The sequence below is a fragment of the Hydra viridissima genome, unplaced genomic scaffold (assembly GCF_058129835.1).
Source record: "Hydra viridissima isolate aposymbiotic clone 2 unplaced genomic scaffold, HvirCarnegie_v1 scaffold_8, whole genome shotgun sequence".
Lineage (NCBI taxonomy): Eukaryota > Metazoa > Cnidaria > Hydrozoa > Anthoathecata > Hydridae > Hydra > Hydra viridissima.
Window position 1 is genome coordinate 13,700,237 of NW_028324307.1, and position 26,394 is coordinate 13,726,630.

At 28.5% G+C, this 26,394-nt stretch overlaps 1 protein-coding gene across 5 annotated transcripts; it reads left to right on the forward strand.

Annotated features, from left to right (window-relative positions):
• Positions 1–26,050, forward strand: LOC145186425 (TBC1 domain family member 9B-like). Of its 5 annotated transcripts, none has more exons than XM_090095261.1 (30): positions 1–144; positions 576–690; positions 781–832; positions 1,310–1,387; positions 1,749–1,844; positions 4,484–4,537; positions 5,075–5,161; positions 9,738–9,871; positions 10,011–10,076; positions 10,598–10,674; positions 13,297–13,341; positions 13,445–13,525; positions 13,622–13,754; positions 14,042–14,152; positions 14,321–14,406; positions 14,527–14,682; positions 15,122–15,230; positions 15,858–15,952; positions 16,171–16,265; positions 22,208–22,354; positions 22,547–22,658; positions 22,834–22,894; positions 23,033–23,221; positions 23,310–23,411; positions 23,530–23,628; positions 23,767–23,958; positions 24,063–24,258; positions 24,350–24,481; positions 24,572–25,062; positions 25,202–26,050. In XM_090095261.1, exons 1-30 carry the CDS (start codon positions 101–103, stop codon positions 25,922–25,924), a joined length of 4,158 nt encoding a protein of 1,385 aa, XP_089951387.1. In that variant the 5' UTR covers positions 1–100; the 3' UTR covers positions 25,925–26,050. The 5 variants fall into 5 exon arrangements, with proteins under 5 accessions (XP_089951387.1, XP_089951388.1, XP_089951389.1 ...); XM_090095262.1 differs by having other exon boundaries at positions 24,353–24,481; XM_090095263.1 differs by lacking the exon at positions 4,484–4,537.
• The last annotated feature ends 344 nt before the right edge of the window (positions 26,051–26,394 follow it).

Here is a 26,394-nt window from a genome sequence, read left to right on the forward strand (position 1 = left end):
TAAATAAACAAACACACACATTTAGAAATACAACATGCTAAATTAATATTGTACAACATTAGTATAAAGAATAAATAATATTCTTAGACATTTAAGTCTCATGTGGGTAAAGCCGCAGGAAGTATTGCTGGCAAATGCATTTTGGTAAGTGACTTAAATATTCATAAATAATCTTTAAAGATCATAAATGTTCTGAAGTTTGTTTAAAATTTTTTTTGTAAGAACCTTATTCTCTAAAGGTACCGAATCTCAAAGTAGCTAATCTTTCAGTAGTCAAAAAAAACCTGAAAAAAATATCTGCTTATGTTTTATCAATAAATGCAAAGTTTGTGTAATTCTCAACATGGAATATGTAATCGCTCTTCACAAAATTTATTCCACTACATGTAGAACTAGGTTTTAGGAAATCCTGTCAACTGCTAACTCAGTTTTTAATTTTTAGGATGTGTACATAAAAAAAATTATATTTAATTATAATCAAAATTTTAACAAAAAATAACTTTTTTCTCAAAATTTCTTTTTATGGTTAAAGTTGCAATTTTTTGATTTCAAAACAGATTTTTTTTTCTTTTTAGGGAAACAGAAAGAGCAAACCCTTATTTTTCTTTACAAAAACGGCGTGGATATGGTGGAGGTGGTGGGTTTGCATCCCTATTACTTGGAACATTGGATAATGTCTTTGATAATAAGGTTTATTTTGGGTTAATGTTAGGACTATTTTTTTGGAAAAGCCTGTTCTAATTTTTTCAGTTCTTTCTTTAATCCTAATTTTTCATTTAGCCACCTCCTTTTCGACTTCTCCTTCAAAGTTCTGACTCTGATATTTGCTATTGTAAGTATTGGGGTTAAGAAAAGCAAATTAGTTTTTTAAAAGAGGTTACAATAGTTTTTTAGTAAAATAATTCTTTGATATCTAGAAATGCATATTGTAGATTCAATATCTATTAATGTATATTATAGACTCAACATCTATAAATGTATTAATGTTAACTAAGAAAATGAGTTTTGAAATTTTTTCTTTTGCAAAAAGTTTTTCATTAGTTTTATTTTATCATGTTATGTGCCATATATTGATAAAAATTGTGATGAGTGCTGATATATTTTGCTATTACTATCAATTTTTATCATTATTGTTATCATTTTTATTATTTTTTTATTATTTGGTCATTATTTTTTATTATTATTGTTAATTTAATTGTTATTAATAGTAAAGTTACTGTAATAGTTATTAAAATTACTAACAGTCTTAGGATTATTACTGATATTATTGTGCTGTTAAAAGTTACTTCAAGACTATCTTCAATTCTAGTAATAGCAACTTCATCATCTCGCAAGGAAGCTGAAGAACATTGGGGTTGGCTTCAAAAATATTTGCTTAATACGTTAGGTATTGGTGATGGTATATATGTGTGGTGTATTTAATTTGTGACTTATGTGTGTGCAAGAAAATAACTAATTTGTTATAACACCAATTTATTTACCAGTACTAGAAATGTTGTATTATTAGTTAAAAAAAAATTTTGTTAATAAGAGTTAGAAAAAAAAGTTAAAGAACCTGAAATTGTGAAAAAATTAAATATTCACATTAAATTTATCTTTGTAAGTTTCTTTACATTTAAACATCTAATAACAAATAACTACTAGCTTTTTATATATATAAACATCCAATAACTAATTTGCTTTTTAATTATTGTTAAACATTTGTTTACAGTTTCAAAAAAATCTAATCTAGAAAATTTTGTTTCAAGAAACCTTTGACCATTCAGAAGATGCAAAAGAGTTTGTTAAAGCCAAGGTTGAAAGTTTGGTGGCAACACATTTATTGCACAATGCTGCTTATGTTGGTAAAATTTTGTCATTATACTTTTGAACTTAAAACTTGTTTCAAAATTTAAATGTCTGTTACTCATTCTGTCTTTTTTAGTTCAGAAATTTTCATACCTTACTTTCTTTTTATGACTCAACCCAAAATAAAACTTATTATCAAAGACATTATCCAATGTTCCAAGTAATAGGGATGCAAACCCAGGAATGAAAAAAAGTAAGGTATGAAAATTTCTAAACTATAAAAGACAGAAGGTATGAAAATTTCATAAAAAGAAAGTAAGTGAATATATATATATATATATATATATATATATATATATATATATATATATATATATATATATATATATATATATATATATATATATATGTATATACAGTATTGGCCATTAATAACAATCCATCATGTTATTGTAGTATGGATATAAGTTTGAAATTACATATTTTAAAAATTAAAAGAGGTTTTTTCTTTAACTTTTTTTTATTCAAATAAATCAAATAATTACCATATAAATTTATTATAAAGTAATAATAAATAAAAGAATTAAAAACTGAAATATTGAAATGAAAACAAGTGTTCATATGTATCAAAAAAAAAAAGTGGCCAAAATAAACAAACCACATCAACAAAATTAACTAATCATAAAACAAAAATAAATTAAAAAACACAAAAAATAAAAAAATAAAAAATTAATATTTTGTTGACAATCCTTTAGCTTTTAAGCATTCATTGAGCCGTTTCGGCATGGAATTCACTAAATTCTGAGTAATATCTTTTGGAACATTTTTTAGTAATTTTGTTACTTCTTCTTTCAGCTGGTCCAGATCTTTTATTTCAATTTTACCAAGATTGTGGTTTAACCAAGACCACAAATTCTCTATGCAATTGAGATCTGAACTATTAGCAGGCCAAGACATGACTTTAATGTTATTTTCTTCAAACCATTGCTTGCAAATCTTAGCAGTATGACACGGAGCATTATCTTGTTGGAAGATAATTCCCGTGTCTTTTCAAAAAATGTCAACAGAAGGCATCAAATAATTATCTAATATGTCTAAATATCTTTGAGAATCAAGCCTTCCATCAAGTAGTTTGAGGCAACCGACACCTTCATAATTCATGCAGGCCCAGATGCCTATACTGCCACTACCTTGTTTTGTTCTATACATAGAACAATCTGGGCGCATTTTTTCATGTGGCATTCTTCTCAGCATTACTCAGTTTTTTCTTGAATCAACCTCAATGTTCATTTCATCGCTAAAAAAGAACGTTGTGCCACATGCTCTTAGACCAAATTTTATGAGCTAAGCACCAGTTTTTCCTTGCTTTCTGATGTTTTTTTAATAGACGTGGTTTTTTGCAAGCAGCTCGCCACATGTAATTATGATTTTGTAGTACTCTTCTAATTGTTCGAGCACTAGCAACAACACCAGAAGCTTCCAGCCATTTTCGACTGAGATCAGTAGGTGATAACTTTCTAATTTTTTTCACTATGCGAATAAGTGAAGGTTCATTTCTTTCATTTGAAATGCTGGGTCTTCCAGGACGCGGAAGATTTTCAATTGTATTGTATTCATGATATCGGTTGATAATTCTGCTAACAGTTGCATGTGTTGTGTTTAAATGTTTTGCAATTTTTCTCATTGAGATGTTTTGTTCATTCATAGCTATGATTTTACATTTTTTCATATTATCAATAGTTTTTCCAGTCATTTTGATTTTTTTATTGCTGAAATGTTGTAGTTAATTAAATACTAATTTTTATATTTCATTTTACACAAACTTTTCAAATATTTATAACAATTTTAAAAAAATTCTCTAACAGTAATTATTAAGTTCGCAAATAAGTTCAAAGTTTTACTCAAAGACAAACGCAATTTTGAAAGAATTTTGAAATAATAGAGTGGATCGTTAATTTTGGCCATTATAATTTTTTTAGACTATGAGGTAAGTGTTAAAAAAAACCAGATAATTAGCGCATCGATTGATACTTTTATGAATATCTATATTTATTTTAAAGAAAATATGATATTCAATTTACACTTTTTTTATTTGAAATGAGTCAAACAATCATTGATTTATTATCAATCAAAGTCAAATGATATCAAAAAAATCATGGTGGATTGTTATTAATGGCCAATACTGTATATTAGGGGTATTCAAAAAAAGTAAATTTTTAAATCTAAAATACCATACCCCCTAAATTTGGGGCAAATGTATAAAAAATGAGCCTCAAAAAGTTTGAGCGCTATCGGATCACTTTTGAACCCCCCCCCCCCCCCCTCAAGCTATTAATTTAGGGGAAAAATGACCGAAAAGTGGTCATTTTCTGGCTTCTTGAGGGAGGGGCTATTTTTTTTTTCAAATTTTTTTTCCTACTATATGTATATAGGCCTTTATTTTTGTTTAAAAATATATGAATTGTTTTCTACCGCTAACAAATCTATGTTTGGTGGTATTGAAAATCATGAAAACTAGTATTTTTGTGGTTAGGTTAGGTTTATATATATATATATATATATATATATATATATATATATATATATATATATATATATATATATATATATATATATATATATATATAACCAAATAAATAAGCCCTGTGTGTATATATATATATACACACACAGGGCCTCTCTGACTATTCCCTAGACATGCTGGAGGGGGCAACCAACTTCACTTTGCCAGAAAGAATGAATTTAGGGGGTATGGTTTTTTGGATTTGAAAATTTACTTTTTTTGAATACCCCTAATATATATATATATATATATATATATATATATATATATATATATATATATATATATATATATATATATATATATATATATATATATATATATATATATATATATAAGAAATATTTAACTTCAATATTCTTATAATATACTATATAAGATGCTAACAAGAGAACTTATTAATTTTAAGCTATTATTTACGGGATACTTTTTTTTCTCAATTATCTGTTTGAAGGTAAAAAAAACTAAGCACATGCATAAACATGCACAAAGAAATGTATTCATCACAAAATAAAATAAAATGAATCAACAAACACACACATTTAGAAATACAACATGCTAAATTAATATTGTAAAATATTTAAGCAGCATCTTCTTTAAAGTCAGATTTGTTATCAAATTATAAAATTTAAATGAACATTTTGAGAAACTAATTGGAGCAATTTAAATCTAAAATTGAAGTCTAACTAAGTTGTGAAATAAAATAGAATGTTATATTCTTAGGTGATACTGAGTCAGAAAAATTTCAGTCAGCTGTGGCCAGGTTTAGGCGTTTGTTTGGCATGCCCAATGAAGAAAAGCTTGTTAATTGTAAGAAATTTATTATATTTATGAGATAAGTGCTTTTTTAATACTATTCTCTGCTCTAATGTATTTTATTGACAATTTTAAAAGGGTTTTTCTTTTTTAAAAAAAAAAAAAAAATCAAAAGCAGTTAAGAAGCAATTAAAAAAACAAAATTTTTTTTTTTTTTTTTAATGTGTTTACTTTTATGTAAATTTGATTTACAAATTTGATTTATGAATTGATTTATGTCAAAAAGTACCATAAAAGTTCTGCATTGAAATCTGATTCAATTTGCACCAGTAAGTTAAGAAACCTTACTGATTTTCTCTTAGTAATTCTCAATCTTTTAGAAATTTGGAAATTGTATGGCCCCTAAGTTCATCCCCCTTTTGAGCTGAAGTTTCCTATCTGCATAGTTTAGTATGCAGGTACCAAATTTCAGCTCATCAGCTAATTATATGCATTTTTTTTGCTAATTTTAAGTTATTATAAGTAAATTAATTCTAAAGTAATACCAACTTGGATTGTTTTTAATACTACATAAGATCATATCTGTTTGCAAGGAGCTAAAATTTTTAGTTTTAAGGTGTTTGAACTATTAGGTTTCTGGACAAATACTTATGTGTGATAATTTATCACAGCTATCTGAAATAGCTAAGGGAAAAAAATTCTACCAAAAAGGATTGATATTATCCTAAATCCTTGATTAAAAGTATTAAAATTTTAAAATCGCATCACAAAAAAGAGAGGTAAATGAGAAGAAAAGGGTTAAACTCACTTAATTTAAAGCAGCTTTGAAGTATGTAGAGGTCTTTAAAGAGAAATTAAACCATTAACCCTTTCACATCAACTCATTTCTTTTTTCTAAAACACTAAAAAAGAATGTTTAAAAAAACCGATCAACAAGCTATTATAAGCTATTTTAAAGATTTTTTAACTGTTTAAAAGTCAAAGCAGCTCAATTTATTTCTCAAAGAATACTTTAGGATTCAGTAAAAAATATGGAAAAATGCTTTATTTAAAGTTAGACCCTAGAAAGGTACCTTTCCAGGGTCTAACTTTAAATAAAGCATTCTTGACCTAAAACTTTTTTCTTATATTTAATACTAAATAACTTGTTGCTAATATCAAAGAAAAGTTAGCCATCGAAAATAGTGGTGACTTCTTTCATGTACAAGAAGAAAACTTTGAGGGTAAAAAGAAAAGCACAGGATTTTTACAGATCTCAAAAGATTTATATGCTAACATATTTTACTCCGTAAAATTATTGCAAAATATGTTTTGTCTTTTTATTGAAATCTTCTATATTGCTTTCAAGTGATATAGGTGATTTTAATAGCAGAAACAATATGTGATGGTGAAAAACTAAACAAATTTTCAAATGCAACACTAAAGAGATACTGAGGGAAAAAAAAAAGATTTTCATGAACTAATTTTGAATATATACACTGACAAAAAACAGGTTCCAACTGTTCAATTATTTAATACAGTAGCATGTTCTGCTTTTAAAATCAAAATGTGTTTGCTGTTATAGTGGGAGAGGTTCACCAGACCAATACAAAGATGGAGGAAGTAACAAACTGATAACGATTGTTCTTATTGAAGATGCTCCAGAATCACATGAAAACCATCCCTTTTTGTTAGTAGTATTAGACTTAATGTCTTAAATATATGTTCTGAAATTGGGTTAGCATCTCACCTATGTCCATGGTGTACTTTAAAATACTCTGTATTAATTTTTGAAAAAGATCAGTACTGCTTTTAGAGCTTATAACACAGTCAGCAAAATTGAACCTTTTGTCCCTCCTTTTTATTTTGAAAGATTTTTTTTTTACTTTAAGGATACTGAAATTAAATCTAAAAGTAAAAAATATATTACAATAATAAATCATAATATTTAATGTATGCATGCATGTATGTATGTATGTATGTATGTATGTATGTATGTATGTATGTATGTATGTATGTATGTATGTATGTATGTATGTATGTATGTATGTATGTATGTATGTATGCTCAATCACTTATCAGTTTTTTAGAAAAAGCCTTCAAAATTTAAAAAAATTACATATTTACCATGTTTGTGGCACTGTGGCATAAAAACCATTGCCCTTTTGGTTAAATCTAAAGCTACCCTGGTCATTTGAACCTTTCTGAATCCAAATTCAGAAAGTATCCAATTTTTTCTACCATGCACTGTTTCCTTAGATTAATTTAAAACTTATGGTAAATGAAATTAACACTGCGTAGCATTAACACTGTAGCACATTGTCAACATATTTTTCCCTGGAAAAGTTATAGTTGACTGTTATGAATTTGAGTATTCTGATTCTATATACATCATCTGATATTTTGTGCCAGCACCATTATCATAAGTGAAGTTTTTAAAATTACACATAAAGTTTGACTTAAAAAATTTTAATTAACGGGACTGTTGAGTAATAATAAGAAAAACTTTTTTGCTAAAATTGATAAAAATATAAACAAAAACAAGAAGAAAACCAAAACAAAATTTTTTTAATAGAACTTTGATTCTTTAAGTTATTTTAGCTGTGTTTCAACTTAAATTTAACAAAGAAGCCTAAAAGGTTTCGAAATACACTGATGGACTGGTTGTCATATGGAGCATTTGGGAAATATGTAAAAATCTTTCTAAAAGAGGTGTTTGCAACTTATGAGATAATTCTAAGGGGGTGGTCAATGAGAATGTTCTGCTGTGTTATGAAGGTTTTACGTAATGTATACACACCCATGATGAGAGTAAACAGCCTAAAGATTAAATTTGAATTTAGTTTTAAGCTTTTTAATGTATTTGCTGTTAATTAAAAAAGTGAAAATGTTTATTTTATTGGGTTGTGACAACTGATGATTAGGTTTTGGGATTAGGGACTAGGTTGTGACAACTGATGATTAGGTTTTGGGATTAGGGACTAGGTTGTGACAACTGATGATGGGATTGGGACAGGTTAAAACCCTTTTTTATTTTGTGCATAACCCTCAAATTATGCAGTTAAAAAGTATTTATTTGTTTATATGCATCATTTATATAGTCCTTCTTGCAGTTACTTGTTGATTAATAATTTGTTAATACAAGTTAACTATAATAATTAGATATTAACATATTTATAACTGCTGCATTATAACCACTATTTTAATATTTTGAATGTTCAATTTTAATGCTGTGCAAAAGGTATTTGATTGTTTAGTATTTTTATTGAACAAATATTTTATTAAGTTTTAATTTTTTTAAAAAAATAATATTTACTCTAAGAGTGTGTTCCTAATTTTAATCAAAATTATTTTAATGGAACTCTGAAATCATGTCACTTGGGCTGCAAAACCATAAGTAACCTTACATTATGCACAAATAGTTGCACAATGTTAGATTACTAATGCTTTACTAAGATTTGTTATTTATTCTGTAAGTAAAAAACTTACCTTTGGATTTGTTATTTACAGTTTTTAAAAAATGAGTAATCTTTTTCGTCTTGCAAATATCCTGTAAATATTTACAGCTAACATCTTCTGAGTGGACTAAATATTTCCTTTCTGGGGACTATTATATAGGTCATGTGAGTTGTTTTTAAAATTTTTTATTTTGCCAAAGCCAAAGTTTTTATTTTAAACTATAATTAAGAAAACTAACAGAAAAATTAGGTATTCCATTGAGTATATTCTCCATAAGGTTTATATACTATGGTAAGAAAATTCTTACTTCTTTTTAACAAAAATATTTTAAAAATTTTTACATTTTTAAATTTTATTTTGGTTTTCATTTTAAGCATATACTTCTGTAATAACAATAAAGTTTACAAATGCTTAGCATTGTAGTCAGCAACACAATTAGTGTTGAACTTTGAATGCAATACAATGAGTTATCAGTAAGGCTCATTTTTAAGGACAATCTTCAGCCAACACTTCTAAGTTTCATAAAAAGATTGAACAGCTGGTTGGTTTTGGTGGTGAACAATCTTTTTGTTGTTGAAGTTTTTACTTTTTCAGCTTCATGCTGACATTTGAAAGTTGAAGAAAGTTTTTCTAGCAATAATAGGTTTTTACTCAAAAAAAGTTCAACAAGTTAAGTTTGCAGAAGAGCAGTTAATTATTCCTGTTTTGTATAATCTTGCGTTCCACATAGGGTTTCAAATGATTTTTTGTTTAACTTTATTTCTGATTTGGTTTCTTTAACAGATGGTGATGTAGATCTAGATTAAAACTTAAAAAATAGTAGTAAGGGATTAGTAACCTACATATGTTTAAGTAATTTTTGGATGCAGCAGCCATCCCAAGCAAACATAACTTTAGACTGTAATCAAAAGCTAAGCGTCATAATAATCCAGGTATTGATCTATTTGATGACTAAAACTTTGGTATGACTTTTAATGATGTAATAAAATGCTAAGCATTTTTAAATGCAGGATTTGAGCTAAATCTCTAAAATAAAAGTTAAATCTCAAAAATATTTGAAACACTGGTTTAATTACAGGAATCGAAATGTTTTAACTTTAAAAAGTTGCAAAATTTGCTGTGTTTAATATTTTTCTTTTTCACAGTTTTATACAATTTAATTGTTAGAGTTGAAAATTAATTTTTATTTTAGATTATTCCTGTAGTTATTGGAAAGGCAAAGTTCCTAGACAAGGATGGATGTACCTATCTGTCAACCATCTTTGCTTTTATTCATTTCTACTTGGAAAAGAGGCTCGTGTTGTCATTCCTTGGATTGATATAGTTGTGAGAAATTAGTTATGAAATCCTTTTTTGTTTTAAAATATAGTTTGTTAACTTAAATGCATAAATTAAAATTTATAAAGCTGTTATCTTAAATAAATATCTGAAAGCAAAATAAAGTTTGGCTTTACATTTAACGCAGGGCTTAGACAGAACAAGTGGTGTGGTACTTCCAGATGGAATTAAAATTACGACCCGAAGTAACACTGTAAGTTTCTTAAAAATTTAGTTCACTCTAATTAAAAATGATTTTTTGGATAAAGGGTGTAGTGTTCACCTAAGAGGGTGCATATGGTGTTTAAAAAAACTTTTTTTTCACCTGGTTGGAAAATAAATTATTATATTGTGTTTCAACAAAAATGAAATTATTTAGTTAAAACATCTTTTTAGATTAAAAATAAAAGTTAACACCCTTAAATGATTGTGGACCATCAAATTGACAGTTGATATAACATAATTATGTCAAATGAACTTGGGGCATTGTGAAAGTCTTGATAAAACAATAGTTATACATTATATATTTGTAAACAAAAAATATTCAGAACTTAACAATAATAAAAAGAATAAGTAATTGAAAAAAGAATTAGTTTACTTTTTATTTAAAAAAGAAAAAATAAAGACGAAAATTATAGTTAATCTTGAGTTATAAGATTGATTATAAAGATAGTTTGTAAAGTGAAAGAATTCTTGCAAACAATAAGTTTTTATATTTTTTAATTGTTTTCTTAGCATTATTTTTCCATGTTGCTGCATGCATCAGATACCTTTGAGTTAATGGAACAGTTAGCAAACATTGGGATAAAGAGGTAATACTTATTATATATCTTATTTTGTAATTGTATACAAATCTTCTGCAGATTCACCACAGACTAGATTTTCAATTTTTCTTTCTTATACAATCAATTAATTTTATTTTTTCTACTTCATTTCCCATAATTTATTGTCTCACCGCACCACTAGTTTTTTGAGTTTCACATTTCATCTTCAATATCACTTTTCATGTAACCATCTATCTGTACTTTCCAATCTCAACATACCTACTACTTCTAATTCCATTATAATTGAATTTGAATCTTCATTTTCAACTGAACTTTTTTTGTTTTTTAATACAAAATATCTTAAAGAACTGCCACAATTTTTTCTAGAGGTTTCATTTTGAGATTCGTCAAAATTAACAAAACATCTACTATTGAAACTTGATTTAAGTGTTAAAAGCTGTTTTTGAGGGTTCATATTGTTCTCTAAACTCTTTAATGGGAATGAAAGATGATGGATCCTCTAAATCCAGAAAAGTATTTTACGACACAACATGAATAGCTTTTTGAACATTATGCATCTCTTACATTAGTTTTACTAAATTGTTGCAAATTACAGTTGAAACTTGTTTTTCTTAAATGAAAAATTGATTTAGTAAAAATCACTTTTTAATGTTTTGTGTCTTTTTTTTTTTTTTTAATTACATTTTCTAATGAGTGTAATGAGCATATAGTGTAATGAGTGTAATGAGCATATAGTGTAATGAGTGTAATGAGCATATAGTGCTTATTGTATGCTAATTGTGTATATTCCCTACACTCTTGTTACAAGGAATAAAAAAATTAAGGGAATAAAAAATCACCAAATAGAATGCATACTTGTATTTTATTTTCTTCAATGCCTGTACACTTTTTTTAACGCATTAACACATTGATAGAAAATTATGAAAAGTACAGGTCAAAATTTTGATATGGTTAAGAGTTTCTCTATTACTGATTGGTCTTTCCATGCAGTAAGTACTGAAGCATTTAAGCATGAAATTGCACAGGATTTTGATTAATTTCAGAAAGTCTTCTGAAAAACAGCAATTAGAATTCTGATTGAACTATGAAGCTTATGAAAATGATTTGATGAATTAAAAAAGCCTTCCAAAGTCCTTATGTGGATTTAAATAATACAAGTTGTGTGTTAAGTTCCCCAGCTTATTTCCTTACAAGAAAATCTCTTTAATGAATACAATCATGCATGAAAAAATTAGGATCTTCAAAATGATATATCAACCTTAAGACAAAAGCAATTTTGTATATCCTGCATTCAGTTAAGCATTAGTTGCAGCATGATTATGATGCATTCATATGCTCAGATGATTATGAGCAGGACTTTAAAATTTTCTTTTTTTTTTTAAATAACTTTGGTTATGCTTTCAATTAGTCAACATTAGATAATTTGGAGTATAAGTGGGAAGCTTTAGTAATTTTGGTGGGTTTTCAATCTTGACATTAAGGCAAGTGAAAATTACTGTTAAAACCTTGATGTCTAATCAGTTTCTCAATAACCTCTCAGTTATTTGTACAAAAGGTCCCACTTTTGTGATTTTATTCCTACTCATGTTATATACAATTTTACAGTTTCTATATTGAAATTATCTTTTGATTGTATGTTGGGAGCCCATTGAAACAATGTGCTTAGGGTCTCGAAACCCCTTGATCTGAATCTTTATGTAATTTAGTATAAAAATATGTTTCTGTGCTTATCATCTGATTTTGCAGCATTGTTTTTTCTCCTTGCATTATTTTATACAATTAAAAAAATAGATTTTATTACATACATTGTACATACCTGTTTTTTAAGTCAAACTATTATTCTTAACTGAAAAAATGTTTTATAACTGATATATAAATCAAAATGTATTTTTCACAATACTTTCATCTTCTTACATACTAAAGCCATTCTAAACAGCTCAAATTCATGGCTTAAACACTGGTATTTTAAGATAACAGTATTTTTGTTTGGGTAAAAATTCTGCACAAAAATGTTTTAAAGTTTCAAAGAATAAGCAAAAATTTGTTGTTCTAGAATATTTTATGAACAATGAAAAGTCATGGAAAAATTTAACTTACAAGTTATTTAAGTTAAATGATTTAGGATCAAATTTATTCAGTTTATTATAAATATGTAGAATATATTTCATTAAAAATATGTGAATCTCGAGGTTATGTGAAATCCAGAAATTATTCAAAGTTGAGTTTATATTTAAATGAGATTAGCTTGCATTTTGTTTTTAACTACATGTTTGACTAAATATGTTTAACTACATATGTTCTAACAGCTAAATATGTTTAGCTGCATATGTTTGACTAAATATGTTATAAGGCTTGAATAAAAAAAGTTACTCAAATAAACTCAAGTTTGTTTAAAATTTTGCAAAGTTTTTATAAATGCAACTCCCAGCTTATCAAATCTCATGGAGATTTTTTGGACCTGATCTGATCAGCAAATTTCATTTTCATTTATACACTCTGTCAACCATAACTCTCCCATTCAGAGTTTTTAAAAAACTCATATTTTAAATAGCTACCTACTAAAAGTCAACAGTGCAACAAATTTTGATATTAATGGATAATAATTGATTCAAATATTTTGACTTAAATCTTTTTTTTTTTTTATGATAGACTTCTATCAGAAGAGCATTCTATTGAAGACAAAAAGTGTGAAAGGTGATTTTTTTGTCATTTACCAGAAAAAAATGGCTGCATATTGTTTGAAATATTTTTTGAAGTATTGAGATAATATCGGTTACTCTTTATAATATTCTTATAGCTCTAAACAAAACGTTTCTAAAAAAGTGTCATCTTTTTTAAAAAGAGACTTGGATGAAAGAGCAGCCAGTGAACATTATCGGTTGGTTCTGCTTTTATTTCTGTTTTTTTTTTTTAAACCTAAATTTTTTTGTTTAACCTAAATTTTTTTGTTTTTGACACAAAAATAATTTTGCAGACGAATTTTTCATTTGCCAAAAGAAGAAAAGCTTAATGTTAGCCTTCAGTGCACATTATGGAGTCCTTTTAGTAAAGCTCATATGTGGGGAACATTATATATCTCACCTAATTATATTTGCTATGAGAGTAGGGTGAGTCAGTGTGTTATTTTTACATAATTCATCAATGTTTTTTGCACTCTTTTTTCAATCTTATCATTTTTAAAAAATCAAAATTTGCTTAAGTTTTTACAATTTTCAGCTCACAATAAAAAATGTTTATAAAAAATTAACAATTACTTAAACTATAAAATTATCTTATATTATCATCATTATTCATATATTGTCATTATTCTGATAAAGATTGTTTTGAAATATAAATAAAATTTCAAAAATGATATTAGAGCTATCATTATTCTTGTTAATATTGATTATATTAGATTAAACAACTCTGTTCCACAATTTTGCCAATGCGTGAGATTTCTGTTGTTGAAAAGATGAGTGCCACAAGTATTGTACCTAGTGCAGTTCTCATCACAACAAAAATGAAGGTAAAAAGTTGTTTACAAGAAACAGATTTTTACTTTTACAACTTTTGTTATACATTTTTTCCAAGTTTCAGAGTGAGTTACCTCTCCTACTCAGTCAGAGCTGAGTAGGATTCATCTCCTACTCAGCTCTGACTCAATGCAGATATTACCTAAAGCATGTTTTTTTAGACAACTTTTTTGTTTGCTTCACTTAAAGATCGTGACTGCTTGATGGAAAAGATTTCAGACTTCCTCTCAAAAACTCCCCCTATCAAGTAAGACTTTTTTGCGGTGTGATTAAATTTTTAAAATGTATTAAGTGTGATTATGAGTATTTATCATTTTTATACATAGAAAATTTGAAAGTATAAATGGTAGTTTTTCTTTTTTGAAAGGTACAATAATTTGGCAATGTTGGAAATGCCTTTGCTAAACCCTCCATTTCAACCAGCACTTAAGAAAGTGTTTTGTCTTGTCAACAAAGATGGCAACCCATTAAAGGAATCTGTTAAGGAACATTTATGGTCTCTGCACTTTGATGAATATGGGAGGTGTATTTTCAGAAATTTTTGTTTAATGTTTATACATTTTATAGATTTTAAATTCTAAAAATCTTTCCTCTTCTTTTTTATTTTATAAAACAAGTTATAGAAATTATACGTTTTCCCTCTTACTAAATGCCCTTTAAATTATGCATTATATTTTTATCAACTTTGAAAATTGATTCTTTTTTTAATGTTTTTATGTTTTGAAATAATCTTATAAAAAACCTCAAGAAAATTTGTGATAATTATTTAAAAACCTTTCAAATACTAAACCATCATATGAGTTACTTTTTGATTTATAACATGCTGAACTAAGTTTAAATTGTGTACTATCTATGTACGTTATGAATTTAAAAATGTATTTAAAGATGTCTTCTTAAAGGACAATAACATAATAGAGTTGTAAACTTTCTTGGAGATCTTTAGTGCAAAACTTTTTTTTTAGAGGTGTTTGTATGTATCGCACTCCGAAAACACATGAGCTTATATTGAAAGGTGTTCCTGACAGTTTACGTGGTGAAATCTGGGTGTTGTTTTCTGGAACTGTAAATGAAGTAAAAGGAGATTTGCTTTTAAGTTTTTTAAAATTTGCAACAAGTGTTTAAGAAATCTGTTTTTTCTTAAGTTTAAGAACAAGTGGTTTGTCATGAAATTGTCTAAAGATGCAGTATCTTGAGAATGTTATTTAAAGTAAAAAAAAAAAAATAGAAAAAAAAACAAATAACTTTTTTTTTTAACATAAAATTAAACTAAATGAAAATATTAGTCCTATAAAAAATAATTAGATTTAAAAATTACAAACTTTATAATTAGTTATTTAAATTTTCAGATATTGTTAAGTTTTCAAGTTCTTGATTTTGTTCAGCTAGAGAGAGCAGAGATGTAGAATCTTTTTAGGCTTAAACCCTACACATTGCCGTGCTTAAAACTCCTCCCCTCCCCTCTCCCTTCTCTCTCAAATACCTTGACCAGGAAGCCTAGAAGAAGCTGAGAGACGTTAAAAATATTTGTATGTTTAATAATTCAATAAATTTATGATCTTTATAAGTTTATTAAATTTTGTTATACAGTGATTAAATGAGATAAAACAGCCATATACTTTGATATTAAACTAAACTACTAGGATGGCATCTATATACTTTCGTTGTAACCCATCTCTATAATTTTCATTTCACTTTTAGTTAGCTACAAATCCAGGTTACTATGGAAAAATGGTTGATGAAAGTCGTGGTAAAATGGTTATGACTAGTGAAGAAATCGAAAGGGATTTACACAGGTTTCTGATAATTTACATAAAGTAGTTTTCATGGTTATACTAAAAATTAATATCAAGTTAAAAAAACTGATTTAAATTTTTCATTTCATAGCATTATTTTCGTTTAACTGGAAAAATATCGGTTGAATTTTGATACAAAGCATTTCTATTATTATCAAGTATAACAATAAATCCGCTATCTTTTGGATTTTGAGAGGATGTGCTAAAATAATTTATAGATCTCTTCCTGGCCATCCTGCTTTTCAATCTGAAGTGGGTATTGATGCGTTAAGAAGGGTTCTTACAGCTTATGCATGGCGCAACCCTAGTATAGGTAAAAAACTTTATTTTTCTTGTTTTCGTATTCGTATTTTGTTTAAGCATATTACAGCATTATCTTTAGTAGCTTTACTGGTTTAGTGAAGAGATTTTTATACCTTTATAACTCGATTCTTTAGTAAATTCTCAATGAAGTTTTACTTTTATTTTTTTGCGCTAAGCTTAAGCTTAAGTTTTTTTTGTTGTTTTTTTGTGCGGAGCAACATTTTCCGATTTATTTATTCATAAAAGTATTTTAAAGAGGTAAATTGCTTGGTCGATAAAGAGGTAATTTGCTTGCTCGATAAAGAGGTAATTTGCTTGCTCGCTATGATTAAAAGTAAGAACAAAGTAAGACCTTAAATAAACCCTGGAAACCTTCTTTGAATGAAACTTTTTGACTCCTTAGAAAATTTAGTCTTGATTTTTCAAATTCTTATACTTGATTTTTCAAATTCTTATATCTAAGTCAAGAATCGATAATCGATATCGAAAAGTGGGATGGATGTTGAGAATCGATATTCTCATATGACATTCGCTCTTTTAAAAGAATAGTTTTTACTGGCAGGTCAAGTTATTTATTAATTTTCTAGGGAGGGGGGAGGGTGAATTATTCTGGTGATATAAGTTCGCGTTATTATCAACCATATTTCTGAATACCGATTTTCTTAGAGATTTGTCTAAAAATGTTCCTCTTGCAAACTTACCTTGTGTCATGTTTTTTATATCTTTTTGTGTTTTATCTAATAATCTAGCATTATTGTTGTTGTTGTTGTTGTTGTTGTTGTTGTTGTTGTTGTTGTTGTTGTTATCATTTACTTATTTTTATCGAAGATCAAAAGGATTTACTGCTAATTTACTTTAAACTAAGAAATAAATTCAAAATTTACGCGATTGGAAAAATTTGAAAGAATATAATGATATACTTTGACCTAAACATAAGATTAAGTTTATAGTTTTTAATTCCTCATCTCTACAGGTGCATGGTGATTGCGGGTGTATGTATACAGGTGCATGGTGATTGCGGGTGTATGTATGTAAACAAAGTAAGACAAAAAATTAAAAAAAAAAAAAAATTCACCTAAGTAACGAAAAATAAGATTTTTGTTCTATCAATAAGTTTTATGAAGTTTAACGTCATTTTTTTTTAATTCATTGAATTTGGCACGGAAAATGAAATGCATGGCATCTTTTAATAACAATTAGCATCGTAGTGTCTCGCCATCTTCACCAGAGGATTTGCGCATTTTGTTTAATGAAAAAAACTTGGCACTTTTTCTTATTTCTTAATGACGACACAAGCTATTCCATCAAATAGTTTTCAGCAATTTATCGGTCTTCAATTTCTGCGGATTTGTTTCTCTTGGTTTTTTGCATCTGTTTTAGGGCCTCATTTCCTTATTTCTAGACCGATTCTAAACAGAGAAGGTTTGCTAACCACTCAACTCATCTTAATTTTAAAGAGCAAAGATTTTTATCGAATGTTTATTTGTAATATCTGCTTCTATAAATAGCGTTGGATTGCGATCGAATTTATGGCCTTTGGAACAGATCGTACGCAAATTTTTCCAAGGCGTTAAATTCAATTAAGTCTGACACGTGTGTTAGATGTCGTCTGAATTAATGGCACTCCTTCGTCTTTTGAAGATTACTCTGTTGCCTTTTCAAATGACAGAAACTCGAATCTTATCGAAGATGTAAATTTGTTAACGTTGGAATAAAGTTCACGACACGAGATTCGTGAATTGACTATTAAACTTTTTTTTTTCCAACGTTTCAAATGTTTTGACGTAAAAATAAGTTTTTATAAACAAATTTATATATTTTTTTAAATTTCGAACTTTGAAACAGATAAACTATTTCAAACGAAATCATAGAGTATTTCGTTGATCACGATTCTTCAATTATAATTATTTTGTTTCAATTTACTTTTGATGTCCCTTCTGCAATATTAATTCTCCAACCTTTAGGTTTGAGTGATTTTGTATTTATAATTACTGTTTTCAACGTTGGTTCTTCTGGTTCATTAAATATTACCTGATCACATCAAGTTTGTTACTATTGCGGTAAAATCTGTCTCTGTTGCAGTTGCTAATCGTAGAGGTATTTCTGTTGCTCTAATAATTTAATATGACCAGGTAATGACGCTGTCAACGGTAATGATGATGTCTCGGAAGTTACGAGCATTTTTTAAATAATTTTACAGTGGTCCTATGTTATTTCTTTTGACTGCGCTCATTGTAACCATAGATGCTCATAGTAACTATGGATGTATTAAAGACTTAATTAATACCATTCATCTAAATTATTAAAAAATTTTAGGAATGTTACATCATCATCATGGATCAAACTTTCGATAGGTTTTTTCTTTATAACCGGTTTTCGTTAGAATCGCTCGCCGAAATCTCAGCTTCCCAATAATGATTCCTTTTTTTATGCATCTTCGAATCTAAGTTTCTATACTTAGTTATGTTTCTTACATTTCAAAATGTGGAAAGTTGAACTTTTTTTGTCGGTTGCATGTTTTTTTTTTTTTTGTTGTTCAAACTATGTTTTAGGAATTTAAACTTCTGAATAAAACTTGGTGGTGGTAGGCATGTGCAATTCAGTTTAAAACAAAGAAGCTGCATTTTAAATACCAAAAAAAAAAAAAAATCGAGCTCATTTCTTAAACTACAAATGTATTAATTAATTAAATAAATTTCTTAAACTACAAATGTATTAAGATGTTTTGGTCGCATTTTGTTTTGTTTAAAAATAGAATTTTAATTCTGCTTTAGAAAAATCTTTCAAATGATTTTCGTAGATTTGTTCTCTTATCAGGTTTAAACATTCCAAATGAGCTTCTTCAAATATTTTACGGTTTAGTCAGTCTGGCTATTGCTTTCATTAAGAATCTTTTTTTGTCTTAACGATAAAAAATTCGCCAAAGAATTCTTATCGCATTCTGCAAAAGATTCTTAATTTCCATAATTAAAGTGAATCACAAGCTTTGATCTATGGCTTTTATCCGACAATAATGAGTAAGCTTGGAAAAATTTATTCTGCAGCTAATTTATTTCCGTTTTCTTAGCGCGTCTACACTGATTGGTTCTATTAATAACACGTTGTTGCTTTTATTTTTAATTTAATTACGTATTTTGATCGATGGCGAGGTCACTCGTGGGATGCAGATAAAAAGATTCAATCGTTGTTTGTTACATAAATTGCTTAGGCTTTCTTCGTGTGGTGTTCATTAAACGACATTTTCAGGATTGTGCTGGAATTATTTTGTAATTTTTAGAGCTTCTTTTTTTTACATTGCTCGCTAAGATAGAAGACTTTTTGAAGGATTGTGTAATAAGACATTTGTTTAAGAAACTTAAATAGAGAAATGACGCCCAAACACTTCTGTGTTTATATGTTTGGATTATTGTTAATTAAAATGCTAAATTCGTTGCCGTACAATAAACGAAGCGTGCAAACCATTGAAATTAAAACTCAAGACAAGTTAACGAAAGTTCTCAGAGAGAGACGGTTTCTTGATTTGCCGAAAACTGACACAACAATTCTCAAATCAGTTTTAAAGTCATCGAATAACACATCGTTTCGCGAACTTCAGTACAAAAACAACAGAGATTTAATGCAGGAAGATCTCGCTGCTCGACTAAAACAAACCGGTGATGTTATTTTGTCAAAAGTGACGGCCCCTGTCAACGCTGAAGGCAGCAAAGCTGAAACTTTATACGTTGTTTTACGCAACAGAAGAGTAAAGCATATAACGAAAGCTGACATAAACTCTCAAAGGCGCTCTCTACATGGTTTTTGGTACGGCTGAGTATTTTTGGAAAATACTGATTGTTAATAAAAAAAAAAGTTGTAAATATTTTATATATAAACTAATATATTGAAATAAAATCATTCGAACTTTTCTTGTTTTCTATAGAGTTAAAAATGAACTGTTCTAAGAAATCACGCAAAAATAAAAGTCTTCTAAAATACTAACATATACTCTATTTCAATTCTCGTCATTCTGTAGGTATAAGTCTGTAGCAATACCCCTGCTATGCGTTTCTTGTAGATATTTATCACAAGCACAGGAAGTCAGAATTCCGTCTATTGGTTCGTTTTGTTTCTCAAGCATTATTACCATTTGCTTCAAAATTTTTTTTTGGTTCAATGGCATGTTTTAAATCCACGTTCGTAGCTGTTTTAACGGCCACAAACATGGGATTATTTAAAACAGATCATTTTTTTGGGGATGAACATTTTTTGGGATAATTTTCATAAAGAATCCGATGCGAAAAGAACTCAATTTTAAAGGTACTCATCTCTTCGTTTTATTATCGGAGTGAAAATGACTGTTTTTCTTTATCACCAGATGATGATTCCTGTGACAGTGATCCGTAAAAAAAAAAAAACGAAACAATAAAAAAGTTAAAATTGCGTTTTCTATCTACTTTTTTTTAACAATATAAATTATTTTTTGATGCGAGAATTTTCAGCATTTCTTTTGTTTTCAAATTTATTTTCGATCTAAACTTCCATTGAAGTTTCTTCTGCAATTTTTTGATCGAGAGCGTTTAATTACACCGAAAATCGCTTTCAATCATTTGTGCCGACCTTTTGACTATATCCGAAATGTAATTTGTGCCATCTTGTTAACTCTACCTGATACCTATTTTAATTATTTGTACCGACCTGTTATACTAATAAAAATTTGCTTTATCTTAACTAATTTAGGATTTTGTTTTTAATTAGATTGAGTATCTTAAAAGACCATATGAAGAATATTTTGGCAAATCTAATTGAGAATGTGTAAATTCCTCCGCATATATACTTTTAAATAGTTGAAATTTACATGCGTAATTTGTATTTTCATATACAAAAATGGACCTCATTTAAATATCAATTAAATATCATAGAAGTTAAAAAATAACGACATTTTTTTTCTCATTAAAACATAAGTGAACTTTCGCGCCTTTTTTGTTCTATTAATAAATGTTTTCACTAAAGCCAAATCCTTCTTTCATTTTGAGTTGATACTCGCATTCAGATTATCGTTGCTGGAGTTTGATCCTCATAATTCGAATGTGAGTTTCTATCATGACCTTATATAGCTTTGAAGGAGGTTGTGTTTTTCTTGCTATTTAATCCCTAGGTGTTGTTCTTTTTTATTATTTATCAGTCTCTCAATCTCTATTTATCGCTCTAGCGAAATGTACACGGACCTCACCTCTTATTTTAATACAGTTTTAGGGATTCAAGAGCGCCATTATTAATGCTATTGTCTAATAACAACAACACTTACAATAAGTTATTAATGAACATTTAAGTTTAATGTCAAATGTTTGTTAACGTTACTAATTTAGAAATACTTTAATTGCATCTTTTTTTAGACGTAAGCATGTAAGCTGCTTTAGCTCATTAATAAGTTTGTGTACCAACGCTCTTGCCTAGCATGGGGTATATGGTCCATGTATTAATAAGTTTTTTACTGTTTTACGAAAATTTTAATATCTTTTTATTGATAAAAAAAAAATTTATTGTTTCATAACTGGAGATCGAAAAAAACGTTTAATGCTTAATTTTTCAGTTGGTATTTCATTCTTTTCACTTTCAGTGAAACCTGATAATTGCTTTGATGTTTTTTTTTTTTTTTTGCTCTAATAAAATTATAACCAAATTGCGACTCACTTTCAGTCCGTATCTAAATCTTTTAAAATATTTTTTAGTGAAATTGTCATCCTATCATTAAATTGTTTAAAATTCACGCAATGATCTATAAATCCGTAGTATCACGCAGCGAATAATATGCACGGGCAAAGCTCAGCTGTAAAAAGACAAATTTATCTTTTTCTTGTTAGTGAAATTCAGATATACGTAGATGGATCGCCTTTTCTAAATATTTTATAGTAATGAAGAGCTGGAAGTGATGAGATTCTCTATTTTATTAATCTCTCTACTATGCTATACTAGGTTACTGCCAAGCAATGAATATCGTTGCGTCGGTGTTGCTGTTGTATTGCACCGAAGAAGAGTCATTCTGGCTGTTAACGTGTGTGTGTGAAAACATGTTACCTGATTATTATAATACAAAAGTTGTCGGAGCTCTTGTCGATCAAGGTGAAATTTAAACATATCCCTAGCAAAAGACGTGAATAGAATTCTTTATGCTGTTTATTTTATATATGTATATATATGTATATATATATATATATGTATATATATATATATATATATATATATATATATATATATATATATATATATATATATATATATATATATATATATATTCTTAAAAACTTATTTTAGCTGTATTTGAAGTTTTAACCGCAGAATACATTCCTTTGCTGCATGCTCATTTAAAGAAACTTGGGGTTCTGAGTATGATTTCGTTGTCATGGTTTCTCACTATTTTTATAAAGTTAGTTTTATTTCTGCTTTTTCATAGATTTAAATTTGTTTTACAATAAGAGAGTATTTTCTTTATCATATGCTTCAACTTGGCTGTTCAAATGACTATAGTTGTTAGTGTTAACCCACTTATATGCCGTTATAATTTTATTAAAACGTTTCAAGTTAATTATGAAAACCTTTAGTGTTGTCCCGGTGTCATGCGCGGTGAATATACTTGATTGCTTCTTTTATGATGGCGTTAAGGTAAGAATTAAAGAATTTTTCTTTAGATTTTTTTTCAACAAATAGAGCAACAGCCTTAACGTAGAGTAACAAGTAAAGTTGCTCTTTGACCGTCGTCATTGAAATTTATAAAATAATTCGTTGTTGTCGTTGTTGTAGGTGTTGTTTCAGCTTGCGTTTACCATCCTGGAGGCGAATAAAGATCGTTTATTGCAATGTGTTGACGATGGAGAGTCAATGACTGTTTTAGGAAGTTATTTTAATCGAATAACTAGCAGGGATACCTCTCAAGTGCTTGAGAGATCAAACCGTAGACTTAATTCAATGCCAAATACAGGAACTCCGGTGGTAATGTGTTTCGTTTTCTCGTTTTCTTTCGTTTTTTTGTTTGTTTGTTTGCTTTGTTTTTTCTAAAGGATAAATTTTTGAATTTTAGGACATAAACGACTTGATTGTACAGTCATATCAAAAGTTTGGATTTTTAACCTCCGAAAATATCGACAAACAAAGAAACCAACAAAGACTGCGTGTTATGCAAGTAAGAGTTCCAATAACGCATATTTTTATTTCAGGAAAAAGTTCTTACTGTTCCTGTTTGTTTGTTTTTTTTTTCTTCCCAAATAAGCTTAATTTACACTTTTAAAAACTTAAACTAGCATTTAGAAGATAGTGTAAAACGCAACGTGCTGCGCCACTTGGCGGCTGACTGTGCATTTCCAGCGAATGAACTGGAAAGTCTTTTTACAATATTCAAGGTATACATTTTTTTTTCGCCTGTGAGATTATTATTTTCCTTTATATTATCTTCTCTCAAAAAATGGAGGTGGCACCACGACCCGTCCTACTTATTCCCCGCTTATTGTTATTTGGAGATTTTTTTCTTAATTACATAGACTTCACACATGAAGAGCCGTTACTGGGGTAATAAAAAGACAGATAGAGTGCTATCTGCTGAATATAGCAGTTGGAAAGACCCACATGAAGAAATTTGGATTGATTGCGAACGATTTCAAGAATTGTTTGGAAATCTCCGTCCTTGGGGTGGTGGAGAAATGAGTGACACGCTTGCGCGAAGATGTTTTCTAGTGAATTTCTAAATTTCAACTTTTTGTTTTTTTTTTGTCTGTGACCGCTTGGGTTTTTGTTGTTGTGTCTACGTTTAAAAAGCTGATGTAAGATTATTTTACAGGTAGTGAACACAAGCGGAAGTGGAATGATTAACTTCAAAGAGTTCACCAATGTCTTTGAAGTTATCTGTCGTGGGAATATGAACAAAAAAATGCGTTTACTTTACAAAATGCATTTGCCCCCCGCTCTCACATTGGAAGAAGTTGCAGAGCTTGCTAAAACCGATAATAACTCGTACGATGTAGTGGAAAGCGCGGGTTAGTTATTTCCGTTCTCATCAGTTCGTTTAATCAATTTATCATCTTTCATTATTTTGTTTTTTCACATTTATTTTGTTTACATTCTTAGCAGAAGCGGTAGAAAGTGATGACGAGTTGAGCATCTTTGGAGATGGAAGTCTTCTGGTGATTAAAAAACCCCTATTTGAACGCCAGCGCGGTAAAGTTGAAGATACAGAGACCATTGTGATAAGTCCATGTGGTATACTTTCATAAAAAAAGATTTTCGTTCCTAAAATAGCGTTCTGTGTTCACTTTACTTTTTTAGTTATTCTTACTTTAAAATTTCCAGGTTCTCCAAATTTCCCAAGAGAATCTCAAGGATATAATGTTGAAGTATCGTTAAATTTTTTACCCGGTGTAACCGCTGCAAACTCCATGACAACTCGGCAATCCTTTGAAGATAAGCAGCCGTCGGGTTCTCTGCAAAAAGGTTCGGGTGAACGTAGTCGGTTAAACTTTCAAACTGAATACTTCAAGGAGAGGAGTGAAAAAGAAAAATTAAAAACAGAAGCAGAAGATTCGAATTCTTTTGTTATTATAAAGAAGAATAAAAGCACCTTTAACGACGATGTAGATTGTTACGTTGAAGAAGGCATTGATGATTCGTTTTCAATTAATTTTACTAGCGATTCACTGGAAAATAAGTTTGACTTTGATACTTCACATTTGTTAGATATGACAACATCGGGTCAAGAAGCACGCCTTAAAGTGAAACAGTTTGTTGAATTTATGATCGAAGACAAAAATGAGGATGATTGCGATCTGCCAGATATGAATCAAGTGTGCACTGATTAAAAAATTTAGATAAATGAAAAAATTTATATGAAACAATTTTATAATAATTTAAATGTTAAATAATAAGTTAATAATTAATTTGTTTACTTGTTTATACTGTTTGAAATTTTCTGTTTATTTACAGGAACAATTTATTGAACTGTGGAAGAGCTTTTTTTCATTATTTCGAGAAGATCCTTCTAGAGAACAAGTTCTTTATCAAGCCATAGCTCAGTGTGGCACTATGCTGTTACAAATCGGAGACCTTGCAAAGGAGTATGAACTTTCGAAAGACTCAAATTTTGGAAGCTCGCCCATTCTAAACGAAAAGAGTTCATTAAAAACCTCTTTCAGCGAGGATTCAGTGGGTGCATCGCGTCTTTCAAATAACAACGATATTTTATTAGCTCAAAATTTGATCGAAGATTTAGATGAATTTACAGACGATTCCGTTGCAAAACTCGATCAAAAAAGTTTTCTTTCAGATGGATCTCCCTCTTCTTTTGATTCTACATCGCATTTGCAGACACAAACGATCATCGCAACAAATCCAATTGATATTATTAATGATAACTTTGAAGTAGGCATAAGTTTGCGAGATTCAGACGGACGAGACACATCAAAAGGTTCTCCAAAAATACATTATGATAAAGAAAATAACGAGGCGACTAAAACAGCGTCTGAAATGCGCTCAGCAGGTCCCGGTGTTCTTGACCGAGAGTGGCGGATAAAATTCCGTCAATTTTTAGCTTGCATGGTGTTGGATAATACGCTAGCGGAGCATTTCGAGAAACATTTTGATCTCGCTGGCGCAATCGAAAAATACAACCAGAGCGGCGGCTTCCTTACCACTCCCCAATCTCCATAACAAATAATTTCTGCAATCTCTTTCCTATATTAATTTATCAGCATTTATAGTTTTTCTAAATATATCTCTTCTAATGGGTTTGTAATGAATATTTTCTGAATGAATTTTTTTAAGTTAACAAACAAAGATATTTTTATGTTGATGTAGAATTGAGGTGGATTAGTTGTGATCGCGTAGTTATGCGAAAAATGATTCATTTTGTTTAGAAAAAATTAATCGTGGAGATGAATGATTAAGATAAAACAAACGAATATTATTTTTATTGTTATTATTATCAAATAGTATAATTTAAAAAATCATAAAGATTTATTTTTAAACTTAAATAAAAAACGGGACCAAGTGAATTAAATACTGATTATTCATTAAAATTTAAAATTGTGTTAGGATTGTTTTGTTTGTTTGTTTCTTTTTTCATGAATTTATCTACGCGTATAAACGGATTTCTTTGAAGTTCACTTGTAAAATAAGTT